General features: G+C 42.9%; 1 protein-coding gene and 1 long non-coding RNA gene across 21 annotated transcripts in view; one reads left to right on the forward strand and one right to left on the reverse strand.

Moving 5' to 3' along the window:
• Window positions 1–12,805, forward strand: part of LOC127590680 (gastrula zinc finger protein XlCGF7.1-like) — a 143,682-nt gene extending 130,877 nt beyond the window's left edge. Inside the window, exons 2-5 of one of the 19 annotated variants that reach the window (XM_052050119.1) lie at window positions 7,298–7,361; window positions 9,332–9,345; window positions 9,442–10,228; window positions 10,987–12,805. In XM_052050119.1, coding sequence (XP_051906079.1) covers window positions 9,550–10,228; window positions 10,987–11,351 — 1,044 coding nt within the window. In that variant the 5' untranslated portion in view covers window positions 7,298–7,361; window positions 9,332–9,345; window positions 9,442–9,549 and the 3' untranslated portion in view covers window positions 11,352–12,805. The other 18 variants (XM_052050107.1, XM_052050103.1, XM_052050108.1 and 15 more) reach the window with 18 other exon arrangements.
• Window positions 10,368–10,889, reverse strand: LOC127590730 (uncharacterized). 2 transcript variants are annotated; one of them, XR_007959742.1, is made up of 3 exons: window positions 10,819–10,889; window positions 10,566–10,649; window positions 10,368–10,480 (listed from the first exon to the last, which is right to left on the reverse strand). It is a non-coding gene; the product is annotated as an uncharacterized LOC127590730 (long non-coding RNA). The 2 variants fall into 2 exon arrangements; XR_007959741.1 differs by lacking the exon at window positions 10,819–10,889 and having other exon boundaries at window positions 10,566–10,703.
• Window positions 12,806–18,972: the final 6,167 nt, after the last annotated feature.

Genomic DNA, 18,972 nt, shown 5'->3' on the forward strand with positions numbered 1-18,972 from the left:
CAGCAGAAGTCAAGGCTGGTGTCATTTTGTTCAATCGTCGGTAATCAACGGTCATTCGCCATGTATTGTCTGATTTCCTTACCGGCCACAAGGGGTTGTTCCACTTTGTGGTCACCGGCTTCAGCACACCTGCTTCCAAATATTCTTTGATGGTAGCAGTGATCTCTTCTTGTCCCCCCGGAATTCGATATTGTTTAAGGGAGACTGTTTCTGTGGCTTCAGGTATGGGAAATGGTGCCATTTTTACCTTTCCTACCAAAATCGTTCGTATCTCAGTTTCTGTTACTGTTCCGAATTGGAATTTTCCCATTTTCAAATGCAAAGTCATTCCAGCCAGAATGTTCATTCCAACTATCCACTCTGGGATAGGTGTCACAACGACCTCAAATTTTTGTATCGGCATCTTTCCGATTTTTAATGGGAGGACAACTGCTTTTCCTTTCACCACTTGTCCTCCCAATCCCCTTAAAGGAATTATTTCACCCTTCATTTTGTCAGGGTTTCCATAAATCAATGAGGCCTCCGCTCCTGTGTCAACCAGTGCCATTACTTTTTGTACCGAATTGTTCCAATAAATTTCAAGTTGGACGTGGGGTCGGATATCCCCTACTGACCAACGGTGGACGATTTGACTCTGGCTGGTTGACTGAGTTTGGCCTTCATCCTAGCTGAGGAGATCAAAAGTTCGTGATTTCCTGTCCTTATTCTTTCCCTTGCTTTCGGGCTCTGCCCGCCCTTTCTTTACTGCTGCGGCATAGCTGGGGCCTCTTACGTCAACCAGCATGTCTTCATCTGAGTCTGTACTTTCTTCCTAATACTCTTCCTCTCTGTAAGTGTCAAGGGGATGGGCTGTTGGTCGCACTCCCGGCGATACCATCTCTTTTAAGAGAATCGCTAGTTGTGCAATGTCTGATTTTCTTTCTTTTTTATTTGTTCCCATACTCAAACAACTGACTTTCAATCCGCGTTGTTTACATTTCGCGGCTAGGGCACTAGTGGGTAGCCCGTCAATTTCGTCTGCCGGGACTCCCGCTGCTATCAGTGCCCTCCACATTTCCCGTCGGTTCCCTCCCCCTTCAGATGACTTTGAGTTTGCCTTTTTCTCCTCTTTTTCTGACCTATCATTCTTTGATTCAGGTCGGGGAGTGCGCGTTGCGTCTCCCCAGTCTCCCAAAGTCGCCAATTCCATTAGGCGCGTTTTAACATCACTGAAACTGTTCTCAGCTGCTCCTAGCAAGATGGTAAGTACTGCTGATCTATAATGAGAAGGGGCGTCTCTAATCATTGCATCTCGCACCACTTTTGGTATGGGTGAGTCATCAATAAAAGCATGGCCTGCCCGTGAGATGGCTTCGCGAGTGCACAATCTTCCCATACGATGTATCGCATCACGCATAGTTGACCATTGGCCTTTGACCTCAGGCCAGTCATGCCAAGTGGGATACACCGCCTGCGCAGCCATTGCATACAGAGTAAACAGTGTCATTCGGTCTGCGTCTCGCAATTCTCGGCCCAATGCTCGATATTCAGTGTTCAAGCGCGAGTCATTGTTAAGGCCACCGAAGCGCAAATAGTCCCCTGCATCAAGCCCTACAGAATCTGCTCCTTCTTCAAACATTCGCCTTATCCAGGCGTCAGTGGGTTCTCCCTGTTTTTGTCTATATTTTGTTGTCAAATGAGCAATTTCTTCTTGTGAAAAATCCTCCATTGTTACTGTTATTCGTGGTGGGGGCTGTGGCTGCGGAGTTGCTCGCATAATGGGGTTTCCTTCCCCATCCACTATCACCACACCATTTGCATCTCTTTCTTCCTGAAATATAGGAGGAACAACCCGTTTCTCTTCCCGCCTGCGGGTGATGGGTTGTATTTTTACATGGTTCAAATTTGGATACAACTGCTGAGGTCTCAGCTCGCAGCCGTATGTCATTTCTCCATCGCCATCTCCCCACAAGTCTCCGCTCCACCCTTCTGGTTCCCAACTCTCGGGCAACTCCATGGTAAAAGAGCGGACCTGTTTCGGGTGAGCTTGGCGTGGTTTTTTGTTACCTTTTTCTCGTACCAATTGAGAAATGTAAGAAACTGATTTTTCTAACATTCCTTGCGCTTTTTCTCTGTCTGATTCAAGTGTTTTAATTTTTTCCTCTAATTCAGTTATCTTTTTATCTTTTAATAACTCTGAAGCACATTCTTTATCCAAAGCCTTTGATCTTTCTTTCCAAGCTTCAGCACAAATCCACAACATCTCACGAATCCCCTTCAGCGGGGCTTTCTCTTTTATCTCCACCTGGCTGAGTATATCCTTAATCAGCGGTGGAGAAGCCGAAGGAAATGCTCCCATCCACGGCTTGGGGCGTCCCCCGTACTGTCTAAGGAGTTTCCCTATTTCCCTAAACTCATTGCTTTCCCATCCGGAAACGCAATCCTCCTTAGGAGACACTTCCTCTCCTTTCACAGTTGTTCTAACAAAACAACAAGCCATTTCTGAATGTATTCTCCAGTGATCCTGCCGACAACGCCAAAAATGTTTTGAAACACTTCTGATACTCAATTTGAATGAATATCAAGTTTTATAAAGGATCGTCGGAGATAGGCACTCAGAAATAACGACAAGACACTTCTGGCTACCAACAATATGCACTTTATTGGTCCCACACAGAAATGATAACACAGTTCAAACAAGTTGTATGAAGCTAAAGAACTCTTACCGTGTGCCAGTAGGGTGGAGAGCCAACACCCTCAGCAGAGTGAGCTTCAATACGAGCTAGGCGTTCGTACGTAAACCCATAGCGGACTCTGCTGAAGTAGCATCGCTCCCATCCTTTTATCCTCTAAAGTGTGTGCATCGGGAGGGGTGAGTGGCCATTCTCATCCCTTCCTACGCCACACTGTTTGTTGTGTAACCAAGTGGCACGGACTTGTAATTATTTACTTGCAATTATTCCAAAGCAGGTTCAAGAGTTTATCTCACTTGTGATCATTTAAAAGCATTCCAAAGGGTTTATCTTATTTGTAATCATTTACTTGTAATTATTCCAAAGCAGGTTCAAGCCAAAGGGTTTATCTCACTTGCAATCATTCCAAAGCAGGTTCAAGAGTTTACCTCTGAGAAGATATACATTGGTTAAAGAAAACATCACAAAATATCTTAATATACCAGGGCGTATCACTAAACTCACCTGTGACGTATGCACAGAACGTGAGAGCGAAATACAACGCGAGACACGATTAGGAGGCAAATTGGTCATTAGATATGTAGGCTAATCGCTGTGTAAAATATTATGAAACAGTATTGGTTATTCTATAATTTACTGGTTGTAGCATGGTAACACTATGGATAAAACATTCGTCACAAGGTGTAGTAATGCTAATGTTAACTGTTAAAACTGGTAGAACTAATGATGACGTGTGTTAAATTCTTTCGTCAAATTGATCGTACATCACACATGCATCGTCTTGGGAAGAGGATGTCAAGGCACATCAATACTTACCTGTATTAATAATTACCAGTCAATTAATCTTTGCAGTGTGAGATTGGAAAAAATACTCTGATGAAGCCACATGAGTACACCAGTTTTTGATCCATTTATTTTTTTGAATGAACCTGGAGTACACAGCTGCTGATGTAATGTTCATTGTTAATGCATCGTTTTCAAACATTGACCCTTGAAACATTATACTTTTGAGTTTTGGAATTCTTGATTATCAATATCAGTCAAAATAGAAAAATGGGTTCCCATGATGAACGTTTACGGAACCCAACATTTGTTATCGTGGTTTTCCATTGGGTAATGTGACGGAACCGAAAAGCGGTTACCATGAATTTCCAAAATCCTCAGGCCTGCTCCTGAATTATTTAAATTTTTGCAGCATTTGTTTATCATTGTATGTATATGTTGTTGTTTGTGTTGTTATCATATGCAATTGAATAAGTAGACCATTTGGGACTCTCTGAATTCATAGTGGGACTCATACTTTTCTGATCAGCGAGTCCCTGGGACAAGAGATTACCACTTTTTCTGCACTCAGTGATTGACTTCTATGCAAAGTCATTTCTGAACTTGTGTTCCGTGCCACGTCATGCCCGTTGAGTGTTGATTTACTTCATATTAGGAAACTACTGCACTAAAACATTAATTCATAAATGTATACCATGTGATTTTATTTTATTTTCTCAGTATAAATAACACGTACCCTGACTGTTCTACTCTTTGAATAAAAACGCTTCATTCAAGCGTTAGGGAGTGCAAAGGGTTATGATGGAGGGGTGTTGCAAATCATGAAGGCCTGCCAAGTGGTATGATAGCATTGTTTTATACATGTCCTCGGCTAGACTTCAGTTTCAAAATCAGTCCTTGGTCCTTGGCCTTGGCCTCAGAAGCAAGTCCTTGGTCCTTGGCCTTGGCCTCGGAATATTTCTCAAGTCCTTGGCCTTGGCCTTTCCCCGGAAAATTATCCAAGTCCTTGGCCTTGGCCTCGGAGTCAAGTCTCGGGTTGACGGTCCTTGGACACAACACTGGTGTACGCACCCAACAGCAGTTCAGTGTACTCACCTTTTTTGGAGTTTTTGGAGGGTGTGCTGGAGAGTACTCCTGCTGGGGACTCACTTGTTCTGTTGGGGGACTTCAATGCTCACTTGTGCAATGACAGTGAGACCTGCAATTGGAAACCGTGATTGGGAGGTTTTGTGATTGGACTTCTGTGCTTGTCACGGATTGTCCAGAACAAACACCCTTGTGTAAGTGTGTGTGTGTGTATAGGCACTGTTATAACCCACTTCTCACGGTTTATTACCGTATTTTCACGACTATAAGGCGCCATTAAAAGTCTTAAATTTTCTCCAAAACGGACAGGACGCCTTATGGTGCGGAGCGTCCTTTATATGCGCTGAGTTCCAAAATCTGACTGACAGCCGACACGCTGTTTATATAGAGAAAAGGCGGAAGTGACTGTGGCCAGGCATGCGGGAAAGAAGTTGGCCAATCAGGGAAGGGTGGGCGTGTATATATACATATATGGAGAGGGAGAGAGAGGGAGAGAGAGGGAGAGAGAGGACAGGCAAGCTAGTCCGCCAATGGTGAAGGGTGGGCGTGTAAGTGGACGTCTCAAGCCAGTACCAACACTTGTATAGAGTGTGGCAATGTGCATTGTTGCAAAACAACTCCGGTTTTGGTTTCTAAGAACCCCTGAAAATAAATTCGACAAAAAGACACGCCTACGAAGCTCAGTTCAAACTTAAAGCCACCGGTTATGCTTTTGGCATGCGTGCCCATCTCACAGCAGCGGTGAAAAAAACAAGTCAAGCAAATGAACTCTGAGCTTGCCGTTATTCCCGGAGGGTTGACTAAAGAACTCCAACCGCTGGACATTGGCATCAACCTGGCGTTCAAAGTAAAGTTGCAAACGGCATGGGAACAATGGATGATCGGTGGCAAACACAACTTTACAAAGAGTGAGAGGCAGCACTTGGCGAGTTACGCCACAATACGCAACAACGAGAGGGAACGCGGCGTTTTTAATGGATTACGGTACTTGCACAATTGTTCAATTCTTTCTACACACACACGCGCTGCCACCGTGTTTCGCTCTGTTCTTTACTTTCAAATGTGGGAAAGCTTCACACGAGAGAAATGTTGACTTTGCTGTTGCTACTCCTTCTTTCCGCTCGGCAATGCGTAGCAACTCACACTAGCATGTGATGCATTCAATGACAACTGAGATGTGCAGTCCTCTGCTTCTGATACAGAGGATGAGGACTTTGATGGATTTCTGGGTGATGATTGATCGATAAACGTGAGAACATTGTACGATGGCTAAATAAAATACACCCGAACTCAGTTCTGCTTTCGTTGCCTTTTTAAAAACGTGTTTTTATCTTATCTGTATGTCTTGGCATGCTACCGTATGCTTCAAGATAACGTGTTAGAGTGCGCGCATGCATGCCGTATGTTTAAGCTGGCGTATGTTTTACCACTGTAAAACTGCGGCCATTAGTACGATGCGTCCTGTGAATGTGTAAAATACAGAAATGTCACCCATTAATGAGACTGCGGCCATTAGTACAATGCGTCGAATAGTCGTGAAAATACGGTAATTACTCTTTTAATTTAACTACTTTTACTTTCATTTAATTAATTTTATTTACATGCAACTAATTAATTAATTAATTGTTACACCTGCGGCTGCTTTCAGGCTGCGGAAAAAAATACAATATGTGAAAACCAGTAACAATTGTAAATTGCACAGCCACCTTATACCAGTTGCATTAATGTTTTTATATATCTATATCTATGTATTATATATATATATATATATATATATATATATATATATATTCACCATTTACATATCAATATCTATATTTATATTTCACTTATCTTGAAACATTTGTTTTTGTGTATGCAAACACTTTGTTTTTCTTCTTTCTACCCCCCAATTTTGCTACTGGAGACTGTAAATTTCCCCTGTGTGGGACAAATAAAGGATATCTTCATGGGGACCAGGCCCTTGCCGTGATAAGTGAAAACCCATAAAGGAGGTTTTGCTCGGTGTTCGGTTGATTGTTTTTAGTTATCACACATTTGCATATTATTAATAATAAATCGATTATGCTTGCAGTGAAGAACGCTGATGCCTGCAATTATAAATTGATTATGCCTGCAATGCAGAACACTTACGCTTTTAATAAAGACATCATTATGCTTTTAATAAAGATATGTTCACATTTAAATGCACTGTGTCATAGATGAATGACTTAACCACCTTTCCAAGAAAGTGGTTGGAAAGAGAAGTATTTCGACAAAACAAGAGCAAGGTCGGTCGTGGATGGAGCTGCCAACACCAGCTGCAACTTGGTGTTTTTGTCATGATTGCACACATGTATGTAATTTTCACTCACATATACACCCATAGTCTAATAACTTCAGTGTGTTTTCAACAGCCCTCACCCTTTAGGTTGGATACACCAACGGGCCGTAGTTTGCCCACCACTGCACTCTAAGCGGCTTAGAGTCTAAGCGCACTGGTCGCACTCTTTCTCGCTCTCTCTCTCTCCACCCCTCTTTCTCTCGCTCTTTCTCTCTGAATCATCAAAGAGCAAAATCCATCACAAATATGTGATGCTGGTCATGTCACATTTTGAGTTGTAATCTGAACTAATCTAGCTCTCTGAGTAACCTTCATTGTAATTATAAACCAGAATTCCATGGGTATTTTTGTCTTCTTGTGTCTTGCAGATATCAGTGAAGATGCTTGTCCTGAGCAGCTGGATGCAGAGCCCTTTCACATGAAAGAAGAGGAGGAAGAACAGCAGGTCCGAAACATTAAAAGAGAGGAGGATCCAGATTACCCTTGCACGAAAGATGGTGAGAACACATCATCAAATGATGATAAGATAAGATATCCTTTATTTGTCCCACACTGGGGAAATTTACAGCCTCCAGCAGCAAGTATGTAGGTAGGAAAAAAAAAAAAACAACCACCGTTCAATTAAGTGCAGTATAAGCAAAAAATGGATAAATCACAGTGCTATTTACAATTGTCTTTCACATCATTTAATTATTATTATTATTATCATTGTTGTTATTTTTATTCAGCAGCCTGACAGCAGTCGGTAGGAATGAGCGTCGGTATCTCTCCTTCTTGCAGCGCGGGTGTAACAGTCAATTGTTGAAGGAGCTACCAAGTGCTGTCAGGGTGGGCTGGATGGGGTGGGAGGGACTGGCCATCATAGCTTTTAGCTTAGTTAGCATCCTTCTGTTGCCCACCTCCTCCAGAGTGTCAAGAGAGCAACCAAGGACAGAACTGGCCTTCCTGACCAGTCGCTCCAGTCTCTTCCTGTCCCGGGCTGAGATGCTGCCTGACCATCAGACAATGCCATAATGGATGGCCGAGGCCACCACTGAGTTATAGAAAGTCTTAAGGAGTGACCCCTGAACCCCAAAAGACCTCAGTTTCCTGAGTAGGAAGAGTCGACTCCGTCCTTTCCTAATCAGGATGTCCGTGTTTGTAGACCAGTCCAGTTTGTTGTTCAGAAGAACACCAAGGTACTTGTAGGAGGTCACCCTCTCTATGTCCATACCCTGGATGTTCATCGCTGCTGGTGAGGACTGTTTCCTGCAGAAATCCACAACCAACTCCTTAGTTTTCCTAGAGTTGATCTGGAGGAGATTCTGCTTGCACCAGTCCACAAAGTCCTTTGTCAGTCCCCTGTACTCCAGATCGTCCCACTCTGTAATGAGGCCAACAATCGCAGAGTCATGGGAGAACTTCTGACGGTGGCAATTTGGAGTGGCGTGTCTAAAGTCCGAAGTGTAGAGGATGAACAGGAATGGAGCCAGAACAGTCCCCTGCGGCGCTCCAGTGCTGCAGAGAAGCCTGTCCGACTCACAGCTCTGCAACCTCACGTACTGCGGCCGATTTGTGAGGTAGTCTATGAATGAATTTGTGAGGTAGTCTATCCTCATCATCCTGATGAGGATGAAGAGTCTGATGGTGATCTGACATGTCACACTGACAACAAACCCTGGAAATGTTGTCGGTGTGGGAAGATGTTTACTTGTCAGAGTGCTTTGAAAAGACGTGTGAGAATCCACACTGGTGAGAAGCCTTTGGCCAGCTTAGTTTGTGGCCAAAGATTCTCTTGTAAAGAAATTTTACATGATCACAAAGGAACCCACACTGGTGAGAAACCTTTTTCCTGCTTAGTTTGTGGCCAAAGATTCTCTCGGAAAGGAACCTTAAAAATACACACCAGAACACACACACTGGTGAGAAACCTTTTGCCTGTTCAGAATGTGGCCAAAGACTCTCTCAGAAGGGAAACTTTGAAAAAATCACACAAAAACCCACACTGGTGAGAAACCTTTTGCCTGTTCAGATTGTGGCAAAATATTCCGTCAGAAGACACACCTAAGAGGACACACAGGATCCCACAATGGTGAGAAACGTTTTTCCTGCTCAGATTGTGGCCAAATATTCTTGTGGGAGTCTCAGATTAAGAATCACAAGTCTGATGATGAGATGAACAGTTATGAATGAAATTTTCCGCTTCCATCTAATCGGGCTTAATCAGGCAAATTGTATTTCATCGACCTTCTTATTGAGATGCTGAAGTTTTCTTTTCCTTGAGTGCATTGAAAAGTGTTTTTATTTTGGGGGGGTTGTAAACCACCATGGATAAAAACAATCAAAGAAAGCAAAATCCACCAATACTATGTGATGCTGGGTATGTCACATTTTGAGTTGAAATCTGAACTAATCTAGCTCTGAGTAACCTTCATTGTAACTACAAACTAGAATCCCATAGGTGTTTTTGTCTTCTTGTTTCTTACAGATATCAGCAAAGATGCTTTTCCTGAGCGGCTGGATGCAGAGCCCTTTCACATTAAAGCGGAAGAGGAGAGCAAAGAACAACAGCAGGCCCCATACATCAAGAGAGAGGAGGAGCGGCTGGATGCAGAGCCCTTTCACATTAAAGAGGAAGAGGAGAACAAAGAGGAAGAACAGCAGATCCCATACATTAAAAGAGAGGAGGAGCCAGATTACCCTTGCATGAAAGATGGTGAAAACACATCATTAAATGTTGATGATGATGAGGATGAAGAGTCTAATGGTGATCTGACATGTCACACTGACAACAAACCCTGGAAATGTTGTCAGTGTGGGAAGATGTTTACTTGTCAGAGTGCTTTGAAAAGACATGTGAGAATCCACACTGGTGAGAAGCCTTTTGCCTGCTTAGTTTGTGGCCACAGATTCTTTGAGAAGGGAACCTTGAAAAGACACACCAGAACACACACTGGTGAGAAACCTTTTTCCTGCTTTGTTTGTGGCCAAGGATTCTCTGATAAGGGAAATTTAAAAAAGCACGGAAGAATACACACTGGTGAGAAACCTTTTTTCTGCTTAGTTTGTGGCCAAAGGTTCTCTCGCAAACCACATTTACATGCTCACAAAAGAACCCACACTGGTGAGAAACCTTTTGCCTGCTTAGTTTGTGGCCAAAGATTCTCAATGAAGGGAAGCTTAAAAATACACGCAAAAACACACACTGGTGAGAAACCTTTTTCCTGCTTAGTTTGTGGCCAAAGATTCTCTCAGAAGGGAACCTTAAAAATACATACCAGAACACACTCTGGCGAGAAACCCTATTCATGCTCAGTTTGTGGTAAAAGATTCCCCCATAAGGGAAACTTAAAAGTACACACAAGAACCCACACTGGTGAGAAACCTTTTGCCTGTTCGGATTGTGGCCAAAAATTCTCTGACAAGAGAACCTTAAAAAGACACACCAAAACACACACTGGTGAGAAACCTTTTGCCTGTTCAGATTGTGGCCAAAGATTTTCTCAGAAGGCACACTTAAAAAATCACACGAGAACCCACACTGGTGAGAAGCCTTTTGCCTGTTCAGATTGTGGCCAAAACTTTTCTGACAAGAGAAATTTTAAAAGACACACCAGAACACACACTGGTGAGAAACCTTTCGCCTGTTCAGATTGTGGCCAAAGATTCTCTCAGAAGGGACACTTTAAAAAATCACACGAGAACCCACAATGGTGAGAAACCTTTTGCCTGCTTAGTTTGTGGCCACAGATTCTTTGAGAAGGGAACCTTGAAAAGACACACCAGAACACACACTGGTGAGAAACCTTTTTCCTGCTTTGTTTGTGGCCAAGGATTCTCTGATAAGGGAAATTTTAAAAAAGCACGGAAGAATACACACTGGTGAGAAACCTTTTTTCTGCTTAGTTTGTGGCCAAAGGTTCTCTCGCAAACAACATTTACATGCTCACAAAAGAACCCACACTGGTGAGAAACCTTTTGCCTGCTTAGTTTGTGGCCAAAGATTCTCAATGAAGGGAAGCTTAAAAATGCATACCAGAACACACTCTGGCGAGAAACCCTATTCATGCTTAGTTTGTGTTAAAAGATTACCCCATAAGGGAAACTTAAATATACACACAAGAACCCACACTGGTGAGAAACCTTTTGCCTGTTTGGATTGTGGCCAAAAATTCTCTGACAAGAGAACCTTAAAAAGACACACCAAAACACACACTGGTGAGAAACCTTTTGCCTGTTCAGATTGTGGCCAAAGATTTTCTCAGAAGGCACATTTAAAAAATCACACGAGAACCCACACTGGTGAGAAGCCTTATGCCTGTTCAGATTGTGGCCAAAACTTTTCTGACAAGAGAAACTTTAAAAGACACACCAGAACCCACACTGGTGAGAAACCTTTTTGCTGCTCAGTTTGTGGCCAAAAATCCTTTGACAAGAGAACCTTAAAAAACATACCAGAACACACACTGGTGAGAACAAACAACATGTATGAATCAGAGTTAAAATGATAAATTCTAAAGATTAAATATAATGATAAATCAGAACAAAGTTGATAGAGAAAGGTATTGAATTATCCATGATGAATACAAGAGAAAATTGACACAAGAGTGCCAGGGTGTGGATGTATATAATCCCGATACAAACCAAAAGTCGTAGAAATATCACGGTAAAGGGTAAAGTATGAGCCTTAATGGAGACTTCTTTCATCTTACTTTTTTTCTTTTCTGATTGATATTAAATGATGTATTATATATAAACACATAAAGGGGTTGGGCTACATGTTTTTTACTTCTTCCTACTCCCTTGACCATAATAACTGTTGAATAAAGACTGATTTCTTTCTTTTTACTATTGTATCTACCTTATTTTCTGTCAAATTATTACTGTATATGTTTTATGTTCAATAAACAAACCAAATAATTTCCTGCTCAGTTTGTGGCCAAAAATTCTCTGACAAGAGAACCTTAAAAAACACACCAGAACACACACTGGTGAGAACAAACAACATGTATGAATCAGAGTTAAAATGATAAATTCTAAAGATTAAATATAATGATAAATCAGAACAAAGTTGATAGAGAAAGGTATTGAATTATCCATGATGAATACAAGAGAAAATTGACACAAGAGTGCCAGGGTGTGGATGTATATAATCCCGATACAAACCAAAAGTCGTAGAAATATCACGGTAAAGGGTAAAGTATGAGCCTTAATGGAGACTTCTTTCATCTTACTTTTTTTCTTTTCTGATTGATATTAAATGATGTATTATATATAAACACATAAAGGGGTTGGGCTACATGTTTTTTACTTCTTCCTACTCCCTTGACCATAATAACTGTTGAATAAAGACTGATTTCTTTCTTTTTACTATTGTATCTACCTTATTTTCTGTCAAATTATTACTGTATATGTTTTATGTTCAATAAACAAACCAAATAATTTCCTGCTCAGTTTGTGGCCAAAAATCCTCTGACAAGAGAACCTTAAAAAACACACCAGAACACACACTGGTGAGAACAAACAACATGTATGAATCAGAGTTAAAATGATAAATTCTAAAGATTACATATAATGATAAATCAGAACAAAGTTGATAGAGAACGGTATTGAATTATCCATGATGAATACAAGAGAAAATTGACACGAGTGCCAGGGTGTGGATGTATATAATCCCGATACAAACCAAAAGTCGTAGAAATATCACGGTTATGGGTAAAGTATGAGCCTTAATGGAGACTTCTTTCATCTTACTTTTTTTCTTTTCTGATTGATATAAAATAATTTATTATATATAAACACATAAAGGGGTTGGGCTACATGTTTTTTACTTCTTCCTACTCCCTTGACCATAATAACTGTTGAATAAAGACTGATTTCTTTCTTTTTACTATTGTATCTACCTTATTTTCTGTCAAATTATTACTGTATATGTTTTATGTTCAATAAACAAACCAAACCAAACCAATAATTTCCTGCTCATATTGTGGTCAAATATTCTCGTGGGAGTCTCAGATTAAGAATCACAAGTGTGACGACGAGATGAACAGTTAGCAATGAAATTTTCCACTCCCATCTTATCAGATTTCATCAGGCAAATCGTATTACATCTACCTTCATATTTAGATGCTGAAGTTTTCCTTGAGTGCATTGAAGTGTTTTTTTTAATTATTTGTTTTTATTTAGTTGTTGTAATGAATTACAAAAATAGCATTGTTAATAATTATAGAATACTTTTGGATTCTTCAGTACATATAAATACAAAATCCTCGTCTCACCCCTCGGGTGGTGTCCGTCCCCCATTCAGCTCGGGTCCTCTCCCAGAGCCCAGGAAGCTTTAGGGTTCTGTGCAGTATCCTTGCTGTTCCCAGCACTGCACATTTATGGACTGAGATGTCCGATGTTGTTCCCGGGATCTGTTGCAACCACTCATCTAGTTTGGGGGTCACTGCCCCGAGTGCGCCGACCACCACAGGCACGACTCTCATCTTTACCTTCCAGGCTCTCTCCAGCTGCTCTCTGAGCCCTTGGTTTTTCAAATATCGAGTTTCTCATGCTCCTTCTTTCTGATGTTTCCATTACTTGGCGCCGCTACATCCACTACAACGGCTTTCCTCTGCCCTTTATCTATGATCACGATATCTGGTTGGTTCGCCATTACCATCTTGTCAGTCTGCATCTGGAAGTCCCACAGGATCTTCGCTCTGTCAATCTCCACCACCTTCAGAGGCGTTTCTCATTTTGATCTTGGGGTTTCCAGTCCATACTCCGTACAGATGTTTAGGTAGACTATGTCAGCCACCTGGTTATGGCGTTCCATGTAGGCTTTCCCTGCCAGCATCTTACACCCTGCAGTTATGGTCAGGTGCCTCTTTGCACAACCTACACCTTGGGTCTTGTCTGGTGTGGTATATCTGGAACTTAGGGCCTGCTCCTGAGCAGCCAGGATGAGCTCCTCTGTGCAGTCCTTCAGGCCAGCCCTCTCTAGCCACTGATAGGACTTCTTGAGATCGGCCACTTCAGTTATGGTCCGGTGGTACATCCCGTGTAGGGGCTTGTTCTCCCATGATGGTCCCTCTTCCAGCGCCTCATCTTCTCTTCCCCATTGTCTGAGACATTCTCTGAGTACGTCATCCGTTGGAGCCTTCTCCTTGATGTATTCATGGAGCTTGGATGTTTCATCCTGGACAGCGGCTCTCACACTCACTAGTCCCCGTCCTCCTTCCTTTCGGCTTGCGTACAGTCTCAGGGTGCTGGATTTGGGATGGAACCCTCCATGCATGGTTAGGAGCTTTCGGGTCTTAACGTCCATGGTCTGAATCTCTTCCTTTGGCCACCTTACTATTCCTGCAGGGTATCTGATCACTGGCAGGGCATAGCTGTTTATTGCCCGGGTCTTACGCCTCCCTGGTGAGGTGTTCCGGCCATGTCCCACCGGGAGGAGACCCCGAGGAAGACCCAGGACACGTTGGAGGGACTATGTCACCCAGCTGGCCTGGGAACGCCTCAGGATCCCCCGGGGAGAGCTGGAAGAAATAGCTAGGGAGAGGGAAGTCTGGGCTTCCCTGCTAAAACTGTTGCCCCCGCGACCTGGCCCCGGATAAGCGGTAGAAGATGGATGGATGGATGGCACTCGCATTTCTCTGCACCCCAGCTACATCTGTGCCTTGTGAAAGAATATTTTCTAAAGCTGGTGAAATATTGTCCAAAAAAAGAAACTGTTTAAAGCCAGCCACTGTGGGAAAGCTATCATTTCGAAAAAATGAATAACAAATTGTCCTTAGCACTTGTATTTTGTTCACATACTAAATTACTAAGGCAAGCACATTCATATCTTTGTCTTAGGCAAATAGCCATTGAATTCTTAACAATGCTGACCTATTGGGCTTCTGGACCATTTGATGGTGCCATAGAGTATAATGCACCATGAAGCTTTGCTACATGTGCAAACCAATTGGCTGCAAAGCTTCATTGGTTCATGGGGCTTCATTTGGCCATCACTAGTAGACATCATTTCGGATGACTACACTTGGTTCGATGACAACACTGAAGACGTTTTATTTTCAGTGTGGTCGCTAGGTCGCTACCACTGCACCCCTGAACTCTCGACGTGCCTAAGCGCACCGTCGCTGTCAGACTAACACAGAGAAGCTCCACCACCATTATTTATATGGACATGGAACATGGAACACGGTCACCTTTCACACAAAATAGTTCCAAACAATTAACCATCATGTCAGTGGCATACATCGAAATCAACAGAATGCCTGCTCTTTATTCACCAAATTCTCTCCCAAAACAGTGTCTTCTCCCGCTTTGTGTACCTTAGCCTTCTCCGCTACGTACAATTTCTGTTCATAGCTTGTAATAGAGGCTCTCGCTGGCAATCCGTAGTGGAGTCATTTGATGCAATGCGAATGATTTCAGCTTTGAGTCTGGCTGTGGACAATGTTGACAGGCTTGCATGCAGTAGCCATACATTTAGCTCTGGCTTTAGCAAATTTGTTCTTCGTCGTGTTATCAATTTTCTTTGCTTTGAAATGATCCATAGCTGTCTGTCTTAGACGAGGGGGCGGAGTCCTCATTAAGTAGTCATTCAGTAGTCATTAAGTGGTATTTCAGACTCGACATGCTATGATAATAGCTCAGTTTACTACTGCAAAACATCCGTGTAACTTTCGTCTTGTCAGTGGAACATTTTAAAAGTAAACTTTCCATTTATAAACTCTTTAAGTATCCGTTTTTGGTGTCTCCCGCTGCCGTGGCTGGCAAAATAGAGTTGCGTGTACCTGTGCAGCGCGCTTGTTGTTTTGTTTCTGGTTTATTTATAGAGCAACGTAACATCCGCTCTGACATGTGCTGCATTAATCTCGCGAGAAAAAATGTAATCCCGTTAAAATTCATTTAAATTAATGCTGATAATAACGTGCTAAACTGACAGCTCTAGCTCAAATATAAAATGAAAATAAATAACAATTTAACAAAAGCTTACATTCTTCCACCTCCCACCAGAGAAATTTCCTCATTTCTACTTTGATCGCTTAACTGTAGAATCCAGGTTACAACAAATTAACAACATTGCACGGGGCGGGGGGGGGGGGGGTTAAAAAAGGCTTCAGAAACATATCACAGATTCAATCATATTCAGAAACAATCACATAAGAACAAAGTCTTTGAAACGCGAAGGAAGTTTAACTTGGCGGGGGTCTGGGCGTGAAGAGGAACCGGTGTTTGAACCCAGTGCTGCAGGCTGAAGGGTAGGCCTCTGTTCCGCAGATCAGGGAACAGGTATGTCTGTATCAGTAGGCTGAGGCCTTTCCAATGGGGCCAGACAAGGTGATAAAGGGCCAGGTCGGCATCTTCTCAGGGTCACTGAAAATCTGGAGGGCTGGAAAGTAGGGATGTGAATCTCAGCACTGAGGACGATTCGATACACATCACGATCCACTGCCAGCGATGCGATACTTAAACGATACATGGAATTTTCTGGCGATACGATGCGATACGTTTCACCGTCGTCACGATGCGATACGATTCGATACACATTAAGTTCAAATCAATGCGATCCGATACGATACAGTGCAATTTGTTGCGATATTGTGCAATTAAACATGATGCAAATAAGCAAAGAAAAAAAGCTTTTAAAAAGATGGAATTCAGTATGGTATTACAAAAAGGATACCACTTTATTCCTTATAAAGAGTAGAACTTGTAAAACAACTTATTTAAGCCCTTTCACAATTGGGTTTTGTGCAAAGAAAATGTAAACAATTTGGCACCTGAGACTCACAGCTGTTGCTATAGTGTAAACACAAACAGACTATTCTCACTGAGTGTCTTATATGAAATATAATAATAATATATATATGTATATGAATCTCTAGCGCAAGATGTCCACCCATCCACTGTAAGTGCAACTCTTTGCGCACTGTTCAGCGACACAGTAATCTCACTTCTCACTTTGTTGTACACATCGGGAATATGTTTGTAAGTGAACACAGACCTGTCTGGTATTTTATACCTGGGTTCCAAAACGTGCACGAGCTGTCTGAAACCCTCGTTGTCCACCACGCTAAGGCTGGAGGTCTTTGCATATGAAATAAGCAGTGGCCTTAGTTATAGCCATTGCGCGGTCACAGTGAGTTGCAAGGGGACTCCCAAAATAAGAGGCGATTTTTTTCTGATCCTGACCTGGTTTACCAAGAGTTTCTCCGGTGTCCGACGAGGAACTGGGCGGGGAAGCGGGAGGGAAACTTGTCGGTGATCTGGTGCCATCGGTTTAAGTGGGTCTGCATATTTGTGGTGATGCCGTTGTATGGCTTCTTAGTGCGACATTCCTTGCAAATTACGGAGGTTTTATCAAGCTTTCCGTCTTTCTTTTCGAAGCCGTAGTATTTCCAAACATAAGATTTGAATGTTGCGGCTGCATTAAATATAGTAGTTTCCTTGCTGCTGCGTGCGCTAACTTCCATAATGTTTCGCTCGTTGTGTACTGGACTGTATGTGACGCACGGCTACCGTCCGTATTCAACACAAAACGCAAAGCAATGATGGTGCATTCATTGCGCCTAGGAAAGGGCAGATATGTGACGTTTAACATGAATAAAACGGCGATTGAATCTGATTTTACCGATACCCATCAATGCATCGTGATGAATCGCGATTTCACCGATACCCATCAATGCATCGTGATGAATCGCGATTTCACCCGTCAATCGCGTCGTACCCAGTGAATGAGCCGATGCACTCGGATCGCGGACGTGCGCATCGATGTATCGATTAATATCGATTATTTTCCACACCCTTACTGGAAAGGTAGAGCACCTGATCACGCTGATAGGGCCAGGGGTGGATGAGGTGTGTGAGGTGCTGATGAGGTATCCAAAGGCACGGTCTTTACATCAGGATGATAAGGACACAATCGGCTGTAGTGGACTGTTTGGACTTTATCAAGTGGATCCAACAGATAATTGATCTTTTAGGTCACGCCAGATTCCTCTTCAGTCGATCCAAGACACTTCAGAACCACAAAAGGTCCCTTCCAGTGTGGAGACAGCTTTTGATGTGAAATTGTAGGGTCACTCAACCACACATAATCCCCTAGGGTGTAAGGAGTGTGATGGACACGTTGGTCATAGTGGTGTTTCTGTCGCACGTGAGCTTGATCCCTGTTCACAGTAGCAGACCTGAAGGCAGATTGCAGCTTTCGGGTCAATTGTGCTGCATAGTCAGCTGAAGTGCCGGGAGTGGAGATTGGAGACTGCACATCAGGGGGGAACAGGGCATTAACAGGCATCGTGCCCCTTGACCATGGGTCAGGAAAAAGGGGGTGTATCCCGTAGAGGAGTGATGGCTGGTGTTATAGGCCAAGGCCACCTGATTGAGGCAGTCGTCCCACTCTCCAGACTGCTGGAGAAGAGTCTTAGCTAGTTGGTCGATGAGTGTCTGGTTAAATCGTTCCACCATAGCGTCACATTGTGGATGATATGGGCTGGTCCTCGTCTTTTTCACTCCTAGTAGACCACAAAGATGTTTGACTAGGTCTGACATGAACCCTCCTTGGTCCTTGGTCTGTGTGAAGTCTCTCTGGGATTCCATGCTCTCTGATGAAGTTCTCAAAAATGCATTTGGCCACAGTTGTTGACCTTTGATCTGGAATGGCATAGAGGTTGACGCATTTAGAAAAGTAATCTTGAACCACCAGCACATACCGGTTGCCATGGCTGGTGACTGGCAATTCCAAGATGTCAGCTGCCACTTTCTGGAATGTGAGGTTGCAGTCACTGTCTTCATGGGTGCTCTCTGATGTGGTACAGGATTACGTCACTTGCACCACTGACGAATATCCCGGGACATGAATGGCCAGTAGCACAATACCTGAGCACGTTGCAGAACCTTCTCCGCTTACAAATGGCCTGCCACAGGATTACCATGGAGCAGCTTGAAGACATCTTCAGGCAACTCTTGAGGTATGATAACCTGATAGACTGCTGAATTGGATGTTCGGTTATGGACTTTCCTACAATGTAGCTCATTGTGAAAGGTGAGTGTGTGGGTGTATTCATGCCAGAGTGACTTCTCTGCAGCACGTCTGTTTTTCATCCTCCAGAGTGGGGGTTTGTAGCCTTG

Source organism: Hippocampus zosterae, chromosome 18 (assembly GCF_025434085.1).
Source record: "Hippocampus zosterae strain Florida chromosome 18, ASM2543408v3, whole genome shotgun sequence".
Lineage (NCBI taxonomy): Eukaryota > Metazoa > Chordata > Actinopteri > Syngnathiformes > Syngnathidae > Hippocampus > Hippocampus zosterae.